Source organism: Elephas maximus, chromosome 4, assembly GCF_024166365.1.
Source record: "Elephas maximus indicus isolate mEleMax1 chromosome 4, mEleMax1 primary haplotype, whole genome shotgun sequence".
In the NCBI taxonomy this organism is placed as follows: Eukaryota; Metazoa; Chordata; class Mammalia; order Proboscidea; family Elephantidae; genus Elephas; species Elephas maximus.
Genome location: NC_064822.1, coordinates 65,509,553 through 65,534,536, shown reverse-complemented (window position 1 = coordinate 65,534,536; position 24,984 = coordinate 65,509,553). Strand labels below are relative to the sequence as shown.

General features: G+C 38.4%; 1 protein-coding gene across 1 annotated transcript; it reads left to right on the top strand.

Moving 5' to 3' along the window:
• Positions 1-10,732: 10,732 nt before the first annotated feature.
• On the top strand, positions 10,733-22,722 carry NANOGNB (NANOG neighbor homeobox). Its single transcript, XM_049884819.1, is given in 5 exon segments — positions 10,733-10,781; positions 22,244-22,396; positions 22,399-22,464; positions 22,467-22,534; positions 22,639-22,722. Coding segments are annotated over 5 exon segments (420 nt in total).
• The last annotated feature ends 2,262 nt before the right edge of the window (positions 22,723-24,984 follow it).

Below are 24,984 nucleotides of genomic sequence, written 5' to 3'. Positions count from 1 at the left end.
CAGTAATTTTCCTACCCGGTTTACTTGTTCCAGTTGAGTTTTTAACATTATATCCTACTTCCTATTTAGTTTTGTCACCTTGTATAGACTCCACTGTAATATAAAAGTGGACTGGTGGCAGTAATATCCAGGGAAGCTTGTTAGAAATGTAGGTTCTTGGGTCCTACCCAATATCTACTGAATCAGAAGCTACATATTAACAAGATCACAAAAGTCTGGAAAGCACTGGACTATACCAGTAGCTCTCAACATCAAAATAACTTAAGGAACTTAAAAAAAAAATCTTGATATCCAAGGAAAATATTAGTCCAAAGGACTAATGGAGCTCATGAACCAGAACCTCCACCAGCCTGAGCCCAGAAGAACTAGATGGCACCCAGTTACCACCACTAACCACTCTGACAGGGATCACAACAGAAGATACCAGACAGAATGGGAAGAAAATGTAGAACAAAATTCAAATTCACACACACACATGCACAGAAGACCAGACTTACTGATCTGACAGAGACTGGAGGAATCCCTGAGAAAGTGGTCCCTCAGGACACCCTGCTAAGGACTGAAGCCACTCCTGAAGTCCAGCTTTCAGCCAATGATTAGACAGGCCTATAAAACAAACAATAACACATGTGAGGAACATGCTTCTTAGTTCAATCGAGTATACAAGACCAAATGGGCAACATCTGCCCAAAAGCAAAGACGAGAAGGAGGGAAGGGACAAGAAAACTGGGTGAATGGACATGGAGAACCCAAGGTGGAAAGGGAAAGGGGGAAAGTGCTGACGCATTTCGAGAATTGCACAAAACAATTTGTACATAAATTTTTGAATGAGAAACTAATTAACGCTGTAAACTTTTACCTAAAACAAAATCAAATTAAAAAAAAAAAAATCTTGATGTCCAAGAGACACCTCAGATCACTTAAACCAGAATCTATGGTGGTAGGCCCCAAGGGTCAGTATTTTTTAAAGCTTCCTCCAGTGACACCAAGTTTGAGTCAAGTTTGAGAACCACGAGACTAGATAAACTTTTCCTTTTCCTGTATGTTTAACTATTGATGCAATAATCTTTAGACTATTGGTGCAATCTCTTTAGAGAAAGAGGATCGAAGTCATGATAATCTCAGGAAAAGTCTTTTCTCCGGGATGCTGATATCTTATCTGGCATCAGGCACGTGCCTTGGCTAGACAAGATCTAGTCTTGACTTCAAAGATATATTTCTGAAGATTGGCCCAGAGAAGGTGGTAGTATAGCATAATGGTTAGGAGGCAAACGGATCTGACCCCAATTCTCCTGCTACTAGCTATGTGACTTTACCAACACAGCTTCCACATCTGTAAAACAGTGGTCATAATATTACACTTCACCAAATTTTTCACCTAGAATGATTCTTTGATTTTTTTTCCTCCAGAATAAACCCCAATTATCAAAGTTTCATCTGATTTTCTTAAATAAAAGTGCTGTTTTATATTTTCAAAACAGGCAGCACCAAAGAAATGTGGCTACTAGCGTACCTTTCTTTTATGTAAGTTGTATGTCTGTGTGTCTGTCTTCTTGTTTTTAGTTGTCGTTGAGTTGATTCCAACTCATGGTGACCTCATGTATTACAGAGTAAAACTGCTGATACAATATTCTTGGTTGCATTCTTAACGGTACCACTGGTGGGTTTGAACCGCCAACTTTTAGGTTAGCAGTCAAGCACAAACCATTTGGGCCCCCTAAAAAATACCGGTGTAGGGTATTTCTCTAATCATATCGAAAATAATCATTTATTGACACTATGTACTGAAGTGTCCTTAAGTTTTTAAAGACAATACCTTATATGTTTCCGCTAAACAAAACAAGTATGCTTTGATAGCTGGATTGACTATGATAAAGGCTATTGAGGGAGGGATTTTCCTAGGGATAGATATTATTTATTTTCCTTCTACAACCATAGGACCCACTTAAGGATATGTATGTGGGGATGGGGATGAAGGTCATGGAGCATCTCTTTTTTTCTTAACATGTTTATATGTGTATGTGTGTGTGCTAACTCAGGCTCTTGAGCCTCCCTTGTAACTCCTTTCCTGCTTATAGACAATTAAGAGTTCCTGGTTAAAAACAAACTTTCTGCTTTTTTTGGTGAGGAGATTAAGAAATAGTCTCTAGTCACCAGAGTCATAAGAATTAGGAATCATTAGGGCTTCCTTGCAGAGTTCTCTCTGAACATGGCTTTCTAATAGGCCTCTAGCCATGCTATGCGACTCACAAAAGAGGCTAACTCCTGCTTGCCAAGGAGCTAGCACCACACTGGAAAAAAAAAAAAAACTCGTTGCCATGGAGTCGATTCTGACTCATAGCGACCCTACAGGTCAGAGTAGAACCGATCCCCCATAGTGCCTGGTGGATTTGAACTGCCGACCTTTTGGTTAACGAAGCTTTTACCTGCTGCGCCACCAGGGTTTCCTAGAACTACACAGGAGTGAGAAATTCTATCAGGTCTGATTCAGCTCGGTGGAGCATGTTAATCTGAAACCCAAAGGTTTGTATTTAGTATTTTTTATCGGTTTTGAGCAATCTCTAACTGACCTGGGTGGAGACAGTTTTGCTTTCATAGCAAGGACTTCATGTCTCAGTAGTCCCATCTACTGCTTGGGAATGAGGATACTCTTCACACTCGATCACAACACGTGCTGGATCCAGAAGGAAGCTCACCAATGACTGGAAGATACTTGCACTATTTGGCTGCTGTATAACCAGAGCCACTGGAATTGTATGAATGTCACTTATGGTCAAGAGTTTGTTGTTCTCTGTAGGTAACTGGATAAACAAAATGCAGTACATACATGCAACAGAGCATCACTGTCACAAAGAGAAATGAAGTCTTGATACATGCTACCCCATGGGTAAACCTTAAAAACATTTAAAAAAAAAAAAAAAAAACCAAACCCAGTGCCGTCGAGTTGATTCTGACTCATAGCGACCCTATAGGACAGAGTAGAACTGCCCCATAGAGTTTCCAGGGAGCGCCTGGTGGATTCAAACTGCCAACCCTTTTGTTAACAGCCTTAGCACTTAACCACTACGCCACCATTATGCTGAGTGAAATAGGTCAGTCACAAAAGGACAAAAATTATACGATTCCACTTACACAAAATATCTAGAATAGGCAAATGTATGGACATCAAAGTCTGTTCGTGGTTGCCAAGAATGGGAGGGCGGGGGGAAAAGTGAGTCATTGTTTAGGGGGTCACTGAGCTTCTCTTAGGAGCCCTGGTGGCACATTGGTTAAGCGTTCAGCTGCTAACCAAAAGGTCAGTGGTTCGAACCCACCAGCTGCTCTGTAGGAGAAAGATGTGGCAGTCTGCTTCCATAAAGATTACAGCCTTGGAAACCCTATGAGTCAGCTCTACTCTACTACAGGGTCACGATGAGCCGGAATTCGACTTGGCAATGATGGGTTTGGGGTTTTTTGTTTTTTGGTGTAAGTTTCAGTTAAGGGTGACAGAAAAAAATGGATATGGATAGTGGTGATGGTTGCATAGTAAGATGAATGAAAGCAATTAATGCCACTGAACTGTACATGTAAAAAAATGTTGAAATGTTTTGTTATATATGTACTGATCATAATTAAAAGAATTTATTGAAGCTGTTTGTTCACTTGTTTCCTGTTGTTGTTTTAATATTTCTTGAGCCACTTTTAGTCCTAAAATCTGGATAGATGTGGGTTCAGAGCAATCCTGGCAGTAGTGCTCACTGAGACATCAGATGTGATATGCAGATATATGTTTTTCTTTGTGGCGGGGGTGACTTAAAAATCAAGTGCACGTGGTGGGTTTCTTTGATTGCACTGAGATATGCCAAGGAGTCTGAGGTCAACAGTAAACCATGTTTATGTTCCTCTGTGCAAAAGGCCCTCCCTGGTTGCAATTAATATTTATCAGAAGTAGTAACACTAAACTCTATCAATAAGTCATGATAAGCCTTAAACTTTTTTTTAAAGTATTTTCCCTTAATTTAGAAAGTACAGTAAAACCTGCCAAAGCTGGAACCTGTGTAAGGCGAAAACCTGTCAGAGAAGGAAAACTCAAATATTATCCACTAAAACCAGCCATCAGAAAGTGGTAAGACTGCACCCTGTCAAACATGGAAAACTTGCGAGGCCTGGAAAAAAAAGGCAGTCCTGTTCTGGCTCTCCCAGTTTTCACTGTATTACATCTTCATCATGGATAACTTAAATAACGCAAAAAGTGACAAGAAAAAAATTAAAAATCATCTGCAATCCAGTTACCTAGAAAGAACCATCCTGACCATCTCGTGCTGCGTTTCAGTCTTTTTATCTATAAATATACATGTAATGTTCTTATTGTGGCATAGTGGTTAAGACCTAGGACTGCTAGCCAAAAGGTCGGCAGTACGAATTCACCAGGTGCTCCTTGGAAACTCAATGGGGCAGTTCTAATCTATCCTATAGGGTTGCTATGAGTTGGAATCAACTTGACAGCAATGGGTATGGTTTTGGTTAATGTTCTTATTACCTTCCTAGAGACATCAAGAGAAGCACGAAGTTAAAAATGAGACTGCTCCCAGTGCACTGGAACCATCCATTTGTGCTTGAGATAGAAACAGGAAGTGAAGAACTTCCCAGTAGGTGAGTCCCAGGGTCAAAAGGAACATTACACTTGTCCCCAGGGTTTTAAAAAGAACAGTGTAGTTGGCATTCAGCCGATATTCCAGTGCCTCTCATCTAATAATAGTGGATTTTTCTCAAGTAACAAGTTAATGATATTTCAGCCTAAGAGTATTTTTTGAAAGCCTTTCTTCTTGTCTTTTCTTTTTTTGTGTGAGTTTTAAACATTATATTATCCTCTCTACAACAAAGCTTACACCTCCACTAAAAAACAATTAAAAATTTTTTTGATATAAAAATACTGGGAGTATCACTCTATACAATGGATTTCTGGAAATTTATATTTCATATTTAGAAACTGCCAGAGTCTGGAACACCAGGACATTTTCTCAAGTTGATGTGAAAATATATTATCACTGCTATTCAAGTTTTTTAAAACAAGCTAACTTTAACCATTGGACAAATCTGCTGCAAAAGGCCTCTATAAAGTGTTAAAAAGCACTAAGGTGCGCCTGACCCAAGCCATGGCATTTTCAACTGTCTCATATGCATACGAAAGCTGGACAATGTGAAAGGGAGAACGAAGAAGAATTGATGCATTTGAATTGCGGTGTTGGTGAAGAACACCGAATATACCATGGACTGCCAGAAGAATGAACAGTCCTGTCTTAAAAGAAGTATAGCCAGAATGCTCCTTAGAAGCGAGGACAGCGAGACTTCATCTCACTTTGGACATGTTATTATGAGGGACCAGCCCTCTGGAGAAGAACACCATGCTTGGTAAAGCAGAGGGTCATCAAAAAAGAGGAAGACCCTCAACGAGATGGACTGACACAGTGGCTGCAACAACGGGCAATGTTTTATTCTGTTATACATGAGGTCGATATGTGTCGGAACGAACTTGATGGTATCTAATAACAACAATACGACTTTAACCAAAATTAGAGTTGTTGACCAGTAGGCTTGAAAAAACTTCCACCTATAGGGCAGGTCTCTGAGGTCTTTTATTATGATTGCCTTATTGTACAGAGTGCTGACTTTTCCCAAAGTTTGTTCTGTAGCAAAATTCTGAACAGTAGCTCTTCATGATTCTTTAAGACATTACCGCTTTGATGCAAGAGAACAAGTTTCAGAGCTTCTTTCTGAACTATAGTAAAAACCTGACTCTTTTAGTGGGTTAAAATTCAAATGAGCACATTTCTCAGCTATCCATGTAATTCCTATTACATTGCAGCTGCTGTTGCTCCAGAAATTGTCATTTTTTGCTCTTTATCCTCTGAACAAACTCAGGGCGAGCTGGAGAATCAGATCTCCTTCAGGGCAATAGCTTGTTTACTAAGATTAAAGGACCAACCCCAAAAAATCAAACCCATCACTGTTGAGTCGATTTCGACTCATAGTGATCCTATAGGACAGAGTAGAACCGCCCCATAGGGTTTCCAAGAAGCAGCTGATGGATTCGACCTGCTCATCCTTTTGATTAGCATTGATGTTCTTAACCACTGTACCACCAGGGCTCCCATTTAAGGGCTAGGTTCCAGTAAAACAAAATAAAAGAGAGCCCACATACATATGAGGCAATTGAAAAGACTATGGCTTGGGCCAGGTGCACCTTAGTCATCAAAGTGACATCTTTGCTTTCTAGAACTTTAAAGAGGTCTTTTATTGTAGATTTGTGCAATGCAATACCTCATTTGATTTCCTGACTGCTGTTTCCATGGACATTAATTGTTGATTCAATTAGTGATTCAGCTAGAATGAAATTATTCACACTTCAATTTCTTTATTTATCATGATGTTGTTTATTAGTCCAGTTCTGAGAATTTTTGCTTTCCTCAAGTTCAGGTGTAATCCATGCTGTAGGCTATAGTCTTTGAACTTCATCGTTAAGTACTTTAAGTCGTCTTCATTTTCAGCAAGCAAAGTTGTGTCATCTGGTTGTGAATGAGTCTTCCTTCAATCTTGATGCCTTTTTCTTCTTCATATAGTCCAACTTCTTGGATTAAGAAGGAAAAAAAAGAAAAATATAAACTATTGGCCATGGCTGTCTGTCACATGTTCATGGCATTTACCTAGATCCTGAACACCACACTCCCCACGAGAGTCACTTCTGGGTTCAGCCCTGCTTCCATTTGGGATTTTGAGCCACAGAACCTTAGTTCCTTTCTAGCCTCTGCCACTTTCTAACCTGTATGACCTAAGACATGTCACTTACTCTCTAAAAACTTCAGCTTCCTCATACATAAAATGGGTGAAATGTGTGATGTATCCCTAACCATAAGCCTGAAGCTTTGGCTTCAGTGTTCACTAGTCTAAACCTTCTTCTCCAGCTTTGACCCCCATGACCCTTTTGCAAGCATTAAAGTTCCATTTTTGTAAACTGTAGCTGCTGTAGAATAAAATAGTCATCAGAGCATAACTGTGTGTGCACGAGCTGAACTTGGAAGAATGTGAACAGGGCAGATTTATTTCTTCCTTAATAACTGCCCCTTTAACTTGTTCTCTTGAGTCGCCTTCCCTGGCCCCAGATGAAATCTCAGGCAGATCCCAGAGCCTTTCCAGTCTCTCTTGGTCACTATCAAATAAATACCAGTATCCAGGCACTTAAAAATCCAGTCTGCACAACCAGATGGTGCCCGGCTACCACCACCAACTGCTCTAACAGGGATCACAATAGAGGGTCCCAGACAGAGCTGGAGAAAAATGTAGAGCAAAATTTAAACTCACAAAAAAAGACCAGACTTAACTATTCTGATGGAGACTGGAGAAACCCCCAGAGTATGGCTCCAAAACACCCTTTTAGCTCAGTAATGAAGTCACTCCTGAGGTTCACCCTTTAGCCAAAGGTTAGAAAGGCCCATAAAACAAAAGGAGACTAAAGGTGGACACCAGCCCAGGGGCATGGATGAGAAGGCAGGAGGGGACAGAAAAGCTGGTAATAGGGAACCCAAGGTAGGGAAGGGGAAAGTGTTGACATGTTGTGGGGTTGTTAACCAATGTCATAAAACAATATGTATACTGACTGTTTAATGAGAAGCTAGTTTGTTCTGTAAACCTTCATCTAAAGTACAATAATAAAATAAATTTTAAAAATTTATTTTCTAGGTTTGAAAGCTTAGGACCTTAATCTCATGGGACAACTCAGTCAATTGGTGTAATATAGTTCACAAAGTTCATGTTCTGCATCTTAGTGAAGTGAGTAGTGTCTGGAGTCTTGCAAGCAGCCATCTGAGATACAACTATTGGCCTCTATTCATCAGGAGCAGATTAGTGAGAAGGAAGCCAAAGTCTCAGAGGAAAAGCTAGTCTATAGGGCTAATAGTCTACACAAGTCACGACCTCATCCATGCTGAACCCAGAACTAGATGGTGCCCAGCCATCACTACTGACAGTTCTGATCAGGGCCACAATAGATGGACCCTGATAGAAGGGGAGAAAAATGTGAAATAGAACTCAAAGTCTTAAAAACTCCAGACTTACTGGACCAGTTGAGATCAGAGGACTCCCTAAGACTATTGTCCTGAGATACTCTTTAAAATTTGAGCCGAAACTATCCCCTGAGATCATCTTTTAGTGAAATAACAGGGTGGCACACAAAATAACAGATATTACCCATAAATACAGTGCTCTACTAAAAAGCATCTATATGAGACCAAAAGATCATTTACTCTAAAGCAAAGATGAGAAGATAAGGGCACAGGGAAACTAGAGTACTGGAAATGGAACAACCAGAACACAATTAAAAAGAATATTGACACATTGTGAAAAAGGTAACTAATGTCATTTGACAATTTGTATAGAAATTGTCAAATGGAAACCTAATTTACTGTTTAAACTTTCATCAAAAACACAATAAAATATTATTTGAAAAAAATTTTAATTAAAACCCTATCTGATCCAAATAAATACTTTATTGTCTCACTTGATTAACAGCTCCTTTCCTCTTCCTCCAAGTCAGGCCTGATTTAGGCTTGGATGTTTACAGTGGAGAGGGGGTGGGGAGGGGTGGAGAATGCTATCAATTTTTTCTTTCTTCCTTTTTCTCCTTTGCCTCTTGCAGGAGTCTCAAGATCTGACGGGCAGGGGGGAAGATGAACAGATTAATGGAAAAGGATAAAAGCCCGACCGTAGTGGTGTAGTTGTAACCTGAGTATGGCAGAGACTACACTTCTTGCTTGTTCACCACCCCCGCTCCCACCCCGAAAGAATTTTCTGTTAGTTTTAAAGCTGTCTCCCCACTGGGTACTTTTTTCATCAATATTCGAGAGCTACACTTCTTACAGCTGGCCCAAGGGGCCCCCTCCTCAGTCCCAGCCTTCTGGTGGTCGGTGTTCTTTTCAAGAAGAGCTGCTAGGTTGCAAGGCCTGTGAGGCCGTAGGCAGCAACCCTGCCATGACGGTCCAAATCCAGCCCCATCAAAATGGTCACACATCTGGCTCACCCACATCTGATCAGCCAACCCGGAAGATCAGGAAGCTGTTACCAGCAGAGACCTCTGTCAATATTCAGCCACCACGGACAGCTCCCGATGCACTCTCACACCAGTCCCTGTGTATCCTCAAACACAAAAGCTTTATGAGTGGTTCTATGACGTTCTCTTCACCTGGCCAAGATTAAGAAAGCAGAAACTCTTTTCACCCAGAATGTGAGACTGGTGTGTGCAGCAGGGAAGGAAAGCACAACCTACCACCAACTCTTTCTAAAGAAATCCTGTTACCTTTCTTGATTATTCTCCTTGTCTTGTCTTATAGACACTTCAGGTGAATGGTAAGCTAAGAGCAGCAAAACCTGTGTCATAACCTCTTAGCATATCGAAGCTGACTTGATGACAACTAACAACAATAACTGTTAATGAAGGTAGACTGGCCAGCACCAGCAGAGCAACAAATGAGAAGGCATTATAGCTCAAATAAACGTTTCTGCGTTTTTTGTTTGTTTGTTTTCTTGTTTTACACTTTTTAACAGACTTTTTTTTATAGCAGTTTTCATTTATAGAAAAATTGTGCTGAAAGTACAGAAAGTTCCCATGTGCTCCTTCCCCTACACATTATTTTTCCTATTCATATCTTGTATTCCTGTGGTACATTTGTTACAATTGATGACTCAATGTTGATACATTGTTACTAATCAAAGTCCGTAGTTTACATTAGAATTCACTCTGTGTTGTACATATTAAAAAATGCTTAACATCATATGACATTAGGAAATTGCAAATCAAAACATCAGTGAGCTACCGCTATAAAAAAAAAAAAAAAACTATACACTTATCAAAATGGCTAAAATCCAAAATACTGACAACATCAAGTTCTGGTGAGGATTTAGAGCAACAGGAATTCTCATTCATTGCTGGTGGAAATGCAGCCACTTTAGAAAACAGTCTGACAGTTTCTGAGAAAGCTAAACATAGACTTACCATATGGTCCAGCGATCGAGGTACTAGATATTTACCCAAACGACATGATGTCTACTTAAAAACCTACACATGAATGTTTGTAGCAGGTTTATTCATAATTGCCAAAAACTGGAAGTGATCAAGAGGTCCTTCAATAGGTGAATGGATTAGCAAACTGTAATACATTCACACAATGGAATATTATTCAGTGATAAAAATAAACGAGCTATCAAGTCATGAAAAGACATGGAGGAATCTTAAATGCATACTACTAAGTGAAAAAGGAGCCCTGATGACGTAGTGGTTAAGAGCTTGGCTTCTAACCAAAAGGTCAGCAGTTTGAATCCTCCAGCTGCTTCTTGGAAGCCCAGTGGGGCCGTTCTACTCTCTCCTATAGGGTTGCTATGAGTCGGAATTGACTCAACTGCAACAGATATTCAAACAATATTGAAGTAAAAAAAATGAAAGTAAGTTTCCTTCTTTCCCACCATTTTCCCTCCCCTGGGATAACCACAGTTAGCATTTTGTTATCATATTTTTCCAGTAATCTTTTGTTTAGTCATTCATTCAGCAAATATTTATTGATCACCTACTATGTGTTCTTGTTACTTGGCATAGAAAAGGAAACAAAACTAAAAGCTCTGCCTTCATCAAACTTACCTTCTAGACAGGCAAACAGAAGATAAATAAACAAGTAAAATAAATGGTATGGAAGACAGTGTAAGCGCTATGGAGAAAAATTATCAAGAGGATGTGGACAGGGAGTATGGGGAAGAGGGTGAGTGCTATTTCAAATATGGCATTCTAGGAAGGCCTCACTGATAAGTAGATTTGGAGACTCTTTTGAAGAATGTATGGGAACAAGTCATGCTTTTATGAAGAGAAATAGTTTTCTAGGCAGAGCAAACAGCAAGTGCAAAAGCCTAAGTTAGGAACAAACTTGGCTTGTTTGCTGAAAAGCAAAGAGACAGGAAAGAATGGAGCAGAGTAAGTGAAGGGAAGTGTTAATAAGAGAAGTTAGCGGGGACCAAATCCTATAGGGCTGTGTAGGCCATTGTAAGGTCTTTAACTTTTACTCTGAGTGAAAGGGAAAGTCATTTTCAGGTTTTGAGTGATATCATCTGATTTACATTCTAAAAGGATCACTCTCTCCTCTATGCTGGAAATAGACTATAGGGCAGACAGGGAAAGGCAGAAGCAAACAGAGTTAAAAATTATATCTAAGTTAGAGATAATGGTGGTAGGATGTGTTAGTATTGTGAGTATATTTTGGAAAAAAGAAAAAAACAGGCAAGATTTTCTGACAGATTGGCTTGGACAATGAGAAAAGAGGAAGAGTCAAGGATGTTGCCAAGGTTTTTGACCAAAGCAACTAAGCTGATGGAGCTGGTATTACTAAATGGAGAAAACAGAGCATGAATCTGGTTTCAGTAGAGATCATGAATTGATCGTCCAATGGGTACATAGAATTGGGAGTTGGATATACAAACCTGGAGATAATTTCTGGAAGTCTTCACCATATGAAAAAAAACCCAAACCCATTGCTGTCGAGTCGATTCCAACTCAAAGTGACCCTGTAGAACAGAGTAGAGCTGCCCCATAGAGTTACCAAGGAGTGCCTGGTGGATTCGTAGCCAGAGCACTTAACCACTATGCCACAAGGGTTTCACCATATGAGTGGCATTAAAAGCCATGAGATGGAATGACCTGGGATAGGATTGTATGTAAAGGAGATCATGAGATCTAAGAATTTATTCTTGGGAGACTCAAAAGGTCCAAGGTGGGAGCAGAAGAGGAAAAGAAAAGGAACAAGCAAAGGAATCTTTAAAGGAGCAGTTAGTGATATAGAAGGAAACCCAGGTGTCCTAGAAGAAAATTTTTCAAGGTGGAGAGAGTGATTTACTATGTCAAAATCTCCTGATACATCAAGTAAGCTGAGGAGTGTGAACTGATCATTAGATTTTTGCAAAGTTAAGGTCGTTAATTTCTGACTTTGACAAGAGAAGTGCCTGTGGAGAGTTGGATGAAAGCCTTATTGGAGTAGATTCAAGAGAGATACTGGCGGGGACATTGCTAACATGCAAACAGCAAATACAGAAAATTCTTTAGAGGAGCTTTGCTATAAAAGAAAATGAAAATGGGGTGGTAGCAATAAAGGAATGTGGGATTCAATAAGTCTTTTTGTTGTCGTTGCTGTTTTTCACGTGGTAGTTAGTAATCAGAGCCTATTTGTATTGCTGATGGATATGGTTAAAATAGAAAGAGGAAAACTGATGGTACAATTAATGACTTGAATCCCACAAATGGGAAACTGCAGATTTTAAAATAGAATACTTGGTAAGCTTGAATTTAAATAATATTATTTTAGTGTGCAGAAGCAACTATTTTATGTATTACAATTATATGAACACACATAAAAATGGAGATGTAATTCACGTACCATAACATTCTCCCTTTTTTTTTTTCATGTGCTTATTAGCCGTTTGTATATCTTCCTTAGAGAAATATCTATTCAGATCCTTTGCCCATTTTTTAATTGGGTTATTTGTCTTTGTTGATGAATTGTAAGAGTTCTTTACAGATTTTGTGTACTAGACCCTTATCAGATATATAACTGCAAATATTTTCTCCCACTCTATGGGTTGTCTTTTCACTTTCTTGGTACTCTTTGCCATTGAGTCGATTCTGACTCAGCAATCCTACAGAATAGAGTAGAACTGCCCCACAGGGCTTCCAAAGCTGTAATCTCTTTGGAGGCAGACTGCCACATCTTTCTCTGATGGAGAGGCTGGTAGGTTCAAATCACTGACCTTTGGGTTTAGTAGCCAAGCACTTTAACCACTGCTCCACCAGGGCTCCTTACTTTCTTGATAAAAACCAAAAATACCAAATCTGTTGCCATAGAGTCAATTCCGATTCATAGCAACCCTATAGGACAGAGTAGAACTAGACCACAGAATTTCCAAGGAGGTCCTGGTAGGTTCAAACTGCCGACCTTTTGGTTGGCAGCCGCACCTTTTAACCACTACTCCACCATGGTTTCCACTTTCTTGACAGTTGCCCTTTAATACACAAAAGCTTTTAATTTTGATCAAGCCCAATTTATTTTTTTCTTTTGCTTGCTTGTGCTTTTGGTGTCGTATCTATGAAAACATTGCCTAATCCAAAGTCATGTAGATCTCCTGTTAGCTTTTACGTTTAGGCCTTTGATCCACTTTGAGTTATTTTTTTTACGCGGAGTTAGGTATGGGCCAAACTTAAATTTTTTGCATGCGTTTATCCAGGTGTCCCAGCACCATTTGGTAGAAAGACTTCTTTCCCCATTGAGCAATGTTGGCACCCCTGTTGAAAATTAATTTACTGTAAATGCATGGGAATCCCTTAGGACTTTCTATATACAAGATTGTGGTCTGCAATTAGATAGTTTTACTTCTTCCTTTCTAATCTGGATGTCTTTTATTTCTTTTTCTTGCCTAATTGCTCCAGTTAGAACTGCCAGTACAATACTGAATACAAGTGGCAAGAGCAAACATCCTTGTGTTGTTCCTGATCTTGGGGGCAAAGTTTTCAGCCTTTTACTGTTAAGTATGATATTAGCTGTAAGTTTTTTGTAGATGCCCTTTATCAGGGAAAACTATTCCTAGTTTGTCGAGTGTTTTTATCATGGAGGGTGTTGGATTTTGTCAAATGCTTTTTCTGCCTCTATTGAGATAACCAATAGAGTTTTTGTCCTTTATTCTATTGATTGACATTCACATGCTGAACCAACCTTGAATTTCTGGATTAAATCCCATTTCTCATGGCATATAATCCTTTTTATGTGTTGCTAGTACTTTGTTGAGGATTTTTGCAACTGTATATTAGTAAAGAATATTACTCTTCTGTTGTTTTTTCTTGGGATATCTTTCTCTGATTTTGTTAACAGAGTGACAGAGATTTCTATGTCAGCTGCCTAGGCTACAGTCTCCAGCTACCCAATCAAATAGTAATTAATATAAGTGTTGCTGTGAGGTATTTTTTAGATGTAATTACTATGAGTTGATTTTAAATAAGGAAGATTAGTCTAGACAACCTGAGTGGTCCTGATTTAATCAGTTGAAAGGCTTTAAGAGTAAAGTTGAGGCTTCCTGAAGAGAAGAAATTCTGCCTGTGGACCCCTTGTCCGAGAGTTCCAGCCTGCTTTTCCTGACAGCCAGCCCTATGAATTTCACGCTTACCTAGGCAGTCCCCAAATTGAGTAAGCCAATTCCTTGCAAAAAAATCTCTTAATATACATCTATTGGTTTTGCTTCTGTGGTTGAGCCCTGAGTGAGACACAGGCACCCTCTTTGAAAATCAATTTACCATAAATGCATGTAAATTCCTTAGGATTTTCTAGATACAAGATCATGTCATCTGCCATCAGAGATAGTTTTACTTCTTCCTTTCTAATCTGGATGTCTTCTATTTCTTTTTGTTGCTTAATACTGCCCTCATAGAATGATTTGGAAAGTGTTCCTTCCTCTTATTTTTTGGAAGAGTTTGTGAAGCATTTAATTCTTCTTTAAATGTTTGGTAGAATTCACCAGTAAAGCCATCTGGTTGGATTTTTTTTTTTTTTTTTTTTTTAGCCTAAGAAACTTATTCTACTGTATGTGTTAATTTGAAGTTGCTCTTTCATCTCAAATGTATCTGGGACAATTTTCTGTATTAAGATATATTGACATACTTGATACTTTTTTTTAACTACTGCATTATATTTTATATTAACGGTTTTGTGTTTTTTTGTTGTTTTTTTTAGCTTGGCAGATCTGAGTCCAAATTCTAACTACAACTCTTACTAGCTGTATGAGTTTGTGTTCTTCTTATTATTGTGTTACTGTTATTATTATTTCCTCTCCTTTGGACTTATTTGGCACAGTGGTTAAGTGCTAGACTGCTAACCAAAAGTCGGCAGTTTGAACCCACCAGTCATTCCTCAGGAACAAGATGCGGCAGCCTACTTCCATAAAGATTACGGCCTTGGAAACCCTATGGGGCAGTTCTACTCTGTCCTGTAGGGTTGCTATGAATCAGAATCAACTCAACAGCAACAGGTTTGGTTTTGGACTTATTATTCATCTTCTAGGGACTAAGATATAACTGTGGTTGAATAAAACCTGGAAGTTAACCGTATTTTTACCCAAATAATACATGACTTCTGTGCGTGTTTGTCAACCACACCCTTCCCAACCAAGGTATTTTCGTAAGCACACTATGTTAATTTTTTTTACAGCAACATGTAAAAAAAACTGGCATGGGGCACTTATGAAAATACCTTACAAGGGGAGGACAAGGCTGGCAAACAAATGTAGAAGGCGCACATTATTTGTGTAAAAATATAGTATATGTACTTGTTCTCTGTGGTGTTCCCTGTTCTCCAATCTGTGCATCTCCTTGCATGCACTCAAGTCTTTTGTTATGTTTTGTCTCACCTTAGGTGAACCTTGACCTTTGGAATTTTGTTGGGGAAAAGAAAAAGCAAAACAAAAAAACAAGCTGTCATGATTTTAGTAGGCTAACCACAATAGGATCACTATGAGTTGAAATCGACTGAAGGCAATGTTTTTTGGGTTTTTTTAACCACATTATGCCCTATTGTAGCCATTTGTATTCAGGAATCTTCAGTGAAATTTGATTTTTTTTCTACTAATGGTTATGGATTTCAGCCAGCAACAGAGTATAGGTTTAACTACAGCACAGTTGAGCAGGAAAATGGGAAGAGAGGTCTTATGCGGACTGTAGCTAATAGGAGAAAGCATAATCCATTTAAAGAAGGCGATGCTTCTCAGATCCAATCAATTGTTGGTTACATGGAAATTTAGGCACACTGGTTCCAGATTTTCTTTTAATTTGGAAATCTGAATTTTTATTTTAAATCTCTTGATTTTTAAATGTTTACCATAAATTCAAACTTTGATTCAAAAGAGAATGCTTCACAAGAGAAACACGTCTGTTGGCTGAATTCTACCTGCAGTGGTCATTTTGCAACCCTAGTAATATTCATTTCATGGCTTCAATGATCAACTATATGCCCATAATTCTTAAGTTTATACACATCTTCAGCCCAGCTCTTTTGTTTTCAGCTGTAGATCTGAACTACATTTTCCTGCCTACTTGACCTCTCTTTTTGAATGTCTTAAAGGCACAATAAACTTACTCTGTGCACAATCAGACTCAAGATTTTCTCCTACTAAATATAGTGCCCTAGTGAAAGGTACTACCATCTGTCCCCGGACAGGGCCAGAAACCTAGTAGTCCTCGGATACCTCACCACCATCCCTCAATCTTCAAACTTAACCTCAATATCTCTCACTACCATTCACTTCCTTATTTTCTCTGCCAACTTCCCACTCCCTAAAGTCCATGTCCTTTAACTAACTAATGCTCCCTGTCCACTCTTGCTGCCTTCTCCTCTGGGCAGCTGGAATCTCTTTAAAATGCAAATTTGTTTATGACAGTCTCTTCTTAACTGAAAAACTAAGTTATGACACTTTCTTCTTAGCTGAAAAAGTAAAGTATTTAACTGATACAGATAATCTTCTGGCATAAATATAGATGCTCAAATCATAATTAAATTAGTACGTTGTTGTTGCTAGATGCTGTCCAGTGGGTTCCAAGTCATAGTGACCCTGTGCACAACAGAGAAGAACACTGCCTGGTCCTGAGCCATATTTACAATCGTTGTTATGCTTGAACCCATGGCTGCAGCCACTGTGTCAATCCATCTTATTGAGGGTCTTTCTCTTTTGCGTTGACCCTCTACTCTACTAAGCATGATGTTCTTCTCCAGGGACTGGGCCCTCCCGCTAACATATACAAAGAATGTGAGACGAAGTCTCACCATCCATGCATCTAATTAGCATTCTGGCTGTACTTCTTCCAAAACAGATTTGTTTGTTTTTCTGGCAGTCCAAGGTATATTCAACATTCTTTGCCAACGCCATAATTCAAAGGCATAGATTTTTCTTTGGTCTTCCCTATTCATCGTCCATCTTTCACATGCATATGAGGCAACTGAAAACACTGTGGCTCGGATCAGGCACGCTTTAGTCTTTAAAGTGACATCTTTGCTTTTTAACACTTTAAAGAGGTCTTTTGCAGCAGATTTGCCTAATGCAATGAGTCCTTTGATTTCTTGACTGTTGCTTCTATGGGTGTTGATTGTGGATCCAAGTAAAATGAAGTCCTTTACAACTTCAATATTTTCTTCATTTATCATGATGTTGCTTATTGGTCCAGTTGTGAAGATTTTTTATTTCTTTATATTGAGGTGTAAGCCATACTGAAGGCTGTGGTCTTTGATCTTCATCAGTAAGTGCTTCAAGTCCTCTTCACTTTCAGCAAGCAAGGTTGTGTCATCTGCATATCGCAGGTTAATGAGTCTTCCTCCAATCGTGATGCCCAGTTCTTCTTCATGTAGTCCAGCTTCTAGGATTGTTTGCTCAGCATACAGATCGAATCAGTATAATGAAAGGATACAACCCTGACACACACCTTTCCTGACTTTAAACCACGCAGTATCCTCTTGTTCTGTTGGAATGACTGCCTCTTGGTCTGAGTACAGGTTCCTCATGAACACCATTAAGCGTTCTGGAATTCCCATTCTTTGCAATTTTATCCATAATTTGTTACGATCCACACAGTCAAATGCCATAAAACACAGGTAAACATCTTTACAGTATTCTCTGCTTTCAGCCAAGATCCATCTGACATCAGCAATGATATCCCTCATTCCACAGCCCTTCCAGCTTGAATTCCTGGCAGTTCCCTGCCGATATACTGCTGCAACTGCTTTTCAACAATCTTCGGCAAAATTTTACTTGTATGTGATATTAATGATATTGTTCAATAATTTCCAAATTCTGTTGGAGTACCTTTCTTTGAAATGGTTATAAATATAGATCTCTTCCAGTCAGTTGGCCAGGTAGCTGTCTTCCAAATTTCTTGGCATTGATGAATGGGTGCTTCTAGTGCTGCCTCTGTTTGTTGAAAGATCTCAATTGGTATTCCATCAATTCCTGGAGCCTTGTTTTTTGCCAATATCTTCAGTGCAGCTCAGATCTCTTCCTTCAGAACCATTGGTTCTTGATTATATGCTACCTCCTGAAGTGTTTGAAAGTTGACCAATGCTTTTTGGTACAGTGATTCTATGTATTCCTTCCATCTTCCTTTGATGCTTCCTGCGTCATGTAGTATTTTCCCTGTAGAATCCTTCAGTATTGCAACTCAAGGCTTGAATTTTTTCTTGAGTTCTTTCAATTTGAGAAATGCCGAGTGTGTTCTTCCACTTTTGGTTTTCTATCTTCAGGTCTTTGCACATTTCATTGTAATACTTTACGTTGTCTTGTCAAGCCACCCTTTGAAATCTTCTGTTTAGCTCTTTCACATGGGATTCCTTCCATTCACTTCAGCTACTTGATGTTCAAGACAACTTTCAGAGTCTCTTCCTACATCTATTTTGGCCTTTTTTTTCTTTCTTGTCTTTTTAATGTCCTCTTGCTTTCTTCATGTACAATGTCCTTGATGTCATTCCACAACTCTCTGGTCTTCAGTCATTAGCATTCAATGCACCAAATCTATTCTTGAGATGGCCTCTAAATTCAGGTGGGATACCCTCAAGGTAGTACTTGGGCTCTCGTGGACTTGTTCTAATTTTAACTCAACTTCAACTTGCACATGTGCAATTGATGGCCTGTTCCACAGTCGGCCCTTGGCCTTTTTCTGACTGATGATATTCAGCTTTTCCATTGTCTCTTCCCACAGATGTAGTTGATTTGATTCCTGTGTATTTCATCTGGTGAGGTCCATGCGTATAGTCACCATTTATATTGTTGAAAAAAGGTATTTGCAATGAAGAAGCCATTGGTCTTGCAAAATTCTATCATGTGATCTCCAGTGTTGTTTCAATCACCAAGGCCATATTTTTCCAACTACCGATGCTTCTTCTTTGTTTCCAACTTTCAAATTCTAGTCACCAGTAATTATCAATGTATCCTGATTGCATGTTTGATCAGTTTCAGACTGCAGAAATTGGTAAAAATCCTCAATTTCTTTATCTTTGGCATTAATGGTTCCTGCATAAATTTTTTAATAATTGTTGTATTAACTGGTCTTCCTTGTAGGTGTATGGATATTATCCTGTTACTGACAGTGTTATACTTCATGATAGGTCTTGAAATGTTTTTTTGATTCATGCCAGTAATGTCGGGTTGAGACGGTATCTCATTGTAGGTTTGATTTGTGTTTCTCTAGCAGCATTTCCTCATGTGCCTGTTAGCTACCTAATGTCTGCTTTGGTGAAGTGTCTGTTCGTATCCTTTGCCCATTTTTTAATTGGATTATTTGTCTTTTTGTTATAGAGGTGTTGGATTTTCCTATAGATTTTAGAGATTAGACTTTTGTTGCATATGTCATAGCTAAAAAATTTTTCCCAGCCTGTAGGTTCTCTTTTTACTCTTTTGATGAGCATAAGTGTTTAATTTTTAGAAGACTCCATTCGTCTAGCTTATCTCCTGGTGTTTGTTTATTGTTAATTATGGTTCATGTCCTGTTTATGCCATACATTAAAAAAAAAAAAAATACATTAGGGCCCCTAATATTGACCCTATTTTTTCATCCATGATCTTTATAGTTTGTGTTTTTATATTTAGATCTCTGATCCATTTAGAATCCGTTTTTGAGTATTGTGTGAGATATGGGTTGATTAGGCTTTTAACTGTTATCCTGTGTGATGGTTAAGGATGTGCGTCAGCTTAGTTGGGCCATGATTCTCAGCGGTTTGGCAGTTATGTAGTTTGGCAGTCATCCAAACTACGTAATAAATATAATCACCTTCATGATGAGCTCTGATATAATGTGATCACCTCCACAATGGGATCTGCTGTGAGTAGCCAATCAGTTGAAAGGGAGTTTCCTTGGGGGTGTAGCCTGCTTCCAATATATGTTGACTTTCTGGCAAAGCTTGCTGGCTTTTACTCTGCTATGGATCCTACATTCGGCTCCTCAGCATCTGACCTCCAGTTCTTGGGACTGGGGCCAGCAGCCTGCCATCTGACCTGCCGATCTTGGGTTTGCCAGGCCCTGCAGCTATGTGAGTGAGAAGAAGCCTCCAGCCTGACCCATGGACTTGGGACTTTCCAGCCTCTACAACCAGGTGACCCATTTCCTTGATATAAATACACACACACACACACACACACGCTTCACTGGTTTTGCTTCTCCAGAGAACCCAGCCTAAGACACCCCATAAGACCAAACCAAACCGAATTCGTTGCTGTTGAATGATTCCGACTCATAGTGACCCTATAGGACAGAGTAGAACTGCCCCATAGGGTTTCCAAGATAGTAAATCCTTATAAAAGCAGACTGCCACGTCTTTCTCCCATGGAGCAGCTGATGGGTTCAAACTGGCAACGTTTTGGTTAGTGCTGAATGCTTAACCACTGTGTCACCAGTGCTGCTACCCTGTAAGAAAGGAAGCTAAAACATTACATTTACATGCCATCACCCAGAGAGAAACAGATCATAGATCTCAAGGGTGTGGTTAATACCAGCAAAATTCTGCCTCCCCCTGAGGCCTTATGTCAGTAACCAGTTGTCTGACTCTGTATAAAGCTTGTCAATCCACCAGTCTCTAACACTTGGCGTTATCAGAATTCTTAATTCCTGCCAATCAAGTAGATATAAAATGGCATCTCATTCTTATCTTCAACTTGGCTACGAATAAGGTAAAAACTATTTTCAAAATATTAGCCATTCAAGTTTTTTCTTTGGTATAATGCTTATTCTTAGCTCCTGCCTTTTTTTTTTTTTTTTCCTTATTGGATTGTTTGTCTTTTCCTTACTCACTTATGGAAATCTTTGTATATTGTAAATACCAATAATTTGTCAGTTATATCTGTTACAAATATCTTCAAATTTGTAGCTTGTCTCTCCACTTGATTAATAAGAATCTTTGGTGAAAGAAGTTCTCAATTTTACTGTAGATTTTATCAATCTTTTCTAGCAGTATTTATTTAATAGCCTATCATTTCCCCACTGATTTGTAATTTTCCCTCTATCATATATCTTTTTATTATTATTATTATATACATGTGTCAGTTTTTAGACTCTCCTTGGGTCCCAGGGGCTTACTTGTCCATCTGTACACAAGTACCTCATTGCCTTAATTGCTTTAGCCTTCTAGTAAGTCACTAATTATATTCTTCTCAAGTGTCTTGGTTATTTTAAATTACTGATTTGATTTCTTTAATAGCATAAGTATGGTGACCATACAATGTGTGGTCTAAACCAGATCACTTTCAGGGTGAAAGGGGGCGTCATTAATAATTATGACAGGATACAGGCATATACTAGGATCATCCTGGCCAAACTGAAACATGCTCATCTTAGTCACAGGGTTATTCAGACTTTCAGTTTTTTCTTGAGTTAGATATACAACTTTTTTTTCTAATGTGCTGATTTTGTCTAAGATTTCATATTGATGTAAAAATGTTCATATTTTCTCATTATGTTTTTAAACTATAATTAACTTGTAGTTATAGTTCCTTCTTGATGGTTAATATTATTTAGGTGTGTTTCTCTTTTCACTGGAGTCCTGGTGGCTCAGTGGTTAAGAGCTCAGCTGCTAACCAAAAGATTGGCAGTTTGAATCCACCAGCCACTCCTTGGAAACCCTATGGGGCAGTTCTACCCTGTCCTATAGGGTCGCTGTGAGTTGGAATCAACTCAATGGCAACAGGCTTGGTTTTGTTTTGTTTTTCTTTTCTCCTTTAACTTGACCACTCTTCAGAGGATCATCTAGTTTGTTAATCTCTTTAAAGAATCAACTTCTAGCTCTGTCCCTGGTCTCTCATTTTGCTCTAGACTTTTTAGTAAATTTGTCACATCTCAAATTATTCATTTCAAGGTAATTTATTTTTTGACTAACATCACAAAAAAACCATCAAGGTTTCCAGCATCACAAGGATATATATATTAATTTCAATAGGGAGATTTTTTTCCTTAGTATGTACCTAAATTGAAAATAAATTATTTTTAATCTGTCTTTTCATGAAAGTCTTCAGTGATTTTGATCACTTTGCTTTTTCTTTCCTCTCTGCTTTCCATTACCAATGTACAACATTGCTATCTTATGAAAATCAAATGTAATCTCACACTGAAGTATGTTGACTATGAGCTAAAAGTCAAATTTAGCTGCACCTTGATTTTACCCTACAGATCTTGCTACACGGAAAAAAACAGCAATGCCTTACAATCAAAATCCAGAGCAGTCAACCAGGAATCATAGTGAAGATGAAAAAAAGGGAAAGGAGAAATGGGAAAATGAAGAAGGAGAAGAAGAGAGGAGAGAAGAGAAGAGAAAATGGGAAGAGACAGGCTGTATCCCAAGAAAAGATTACTCAGCAAATCCCTCATGGACAATCTTTGGGCAAATTTTAAATTAATAAATGCCCTAGAGAACGAGATTATCTATCGCTGTCATTTCAATTTAACATGACAGATAAACAGGTATGGTAGCCTATTTCTTCACTGACAAAGTCACTTGAATACTATTATATAACCCAATGTGTTTACACCTGGATTAGTTACCTCTCCCACTTTATTTTATGCAGATAAAAGAATGGTTTTCTGAAAAGAGGAAGAAATACAAGAAAGAAATGTTCAAGGGGAAACATAACAAAAGACACAAGAAGTAAGAATGTTTTATATGTACAGCACTAAGTTGTAAGGAAGTAAAATGGAATATATTGACTTTTTGGAGATCATTTGTGATCACATAGTTACTGGATAGCTCATATATTTTTCACATTCCATCCAGTTAGAGAAAGAACCATCTACTTTAATCATTAGATTTTTATTGATTGTACCATGCAATTAATAATGTCCTTCTTGTTCCTTTAATGCTGAATATATTTGATGATTGTCTTGCCTTTCCAGGTATTTGAAGAACTTCAAGTGATTTCAGAATTAATGAAGATGAGAACAACATCAACATTTTTAACAGCGCTGGATACAGAGCAAATTTTTATGTATTATCTTACTTGATCATCATTCTAACCCATAGATGAGGAAACTGAATTGCTCAGAAATGATTCGACTTCATCAACAAGTAACTATTCCTAACTGTCTGAGCCTGAAGTAGTACTTCCATCTCTCAACTTCAACTCCTATGTGATTTCCAGTACAGCATGGGAAATATTGTAGGCTGTATCAATTTCTGTTTATATTATATACTCTTAATACTCTCTATTAAATTCCAATGTGATAATATTTCTAATGTTCTTGTACCTTCTCCAACTCCATAATTTCCTAACGTCTTTGAAACTTTTCAAGTGTGCTTTAAGAAGATTCCCTTGTATTTCAATGGAGATTATTTTTCAGATTTAACATATTTTGATATATGTTAAATATATGTACTCTGAAGGGAAACATTTTAAGTCACTTATTCTTATGCTTAAATGCAATTCTGGAAGGATAAACAAGAAAAAACAACAATTGCCAAGTCTGTGAAGTAGAACTGGAGGATGGAAATGCAAAGGAGGTTCTAAACATTCTATTTTCACCCTGTCATGATATCTAAGAGTTGTGGCACAGTGGTTAAGAGCTGGGCTGCTAACCAAAAGGTTGGTAGTCCAAGTCCACCAGCTTCTTAGAAGCCATGTGGGACAGTTCTACTGTGTCTTATAGGCTCACCATTAGTTGGGATGATGGCAACAGGTTCATTTTTGCTTTTCTGTAATATTTGAAAGGATCCCTGGTGGTGCAGTAGTTAAAGTGCTCAGCTGCAACCAGAAGGTCAGTGATTCAAACCCACAAGTTGTTCCATGGGAGAAAGATGTGGTAGTCTTTTTCCGTAAAGATTTATGATCTTGGAAACCCATCATACAGTTCTACAGTAGGTAACTATGAGTGGGAATTGACTGGGTGGCAGAGAGTTTTTTTTTTTTTTGGAACATTTGAAGTTTCTTTAATATAAGCTTATTGATTTTATTTGAGAAAATAGTCAATAAAGAAATTACTCATCTCTGTGAAAATGTTCAGGAAATAAAAGAGTAACACACCATAGGATCTAATGGGTTTGGCACATCCATCCTACAATCTGTCAATATATCTCTAAATGGCCCCTTCTGCCTTTTCTCTACATACTTGATTATGGTCTTAGAAGGGTGATTTTTGTCTGCGTGACTGGATGGGAGAAGCAAAGTTGTTTAGTTTTAGTTTTTTTCTCAAGAGTGATTTGATGGATGGCCCAAGGATAAAGATGGAAGTGAAGGCAAGAAGATGGCACTAATGGTTTAAGAGAGTCACTCCTCAGATTTCTTAATAAATTCTGAAATGTGATGTGATTTTTACAATTAACACAGATGAACCATTTAACAATCAAGCCTTCCTGAAATTCACTAAAGTTCACACCCTGAAGGCCAAGATCTAGACCTCATTGTCTAATTCACACTAAAAACCTCAAGCTCTAAAATCCCATTACCTCATTTTTTAAAATATTCTTTCAGCTATTTCATAGTGTTCCTTCATTGCTTCAATGCAACCTCAAAGAGTCTGTGCTTTGATGCCCCAATTTTCTTCTGATCTTGTCATGGTTTTCTGGGCTCACTCAGTTCTCTAAAGTCTGAATATCATGGTTAATAAACCTGAATCACTATCTCACCAACACCCACAATTCCCTCATTTCTCTTGCTCTTTTGTCCTTCCACATGCCAGAAAAAAATCTCAGCCTTTCATGAGTCTCAAATTGGCCCTATGCCTGGATGGTTGAATACTGCTGATAAGTATCAGTTAAAAATTGAGTTGTCTTATTGAATGACTCAGGGATAGGTTGGAATCAGAGATGAGGGTAGGGCTTCTGTTGTTCATGTTATTTGGTAATTCAATAGTAGTTTTATATTAAAGGCTACATCAAAGTTATGAATACAATATTCATTTATTTTTTAATCTCATGTCTT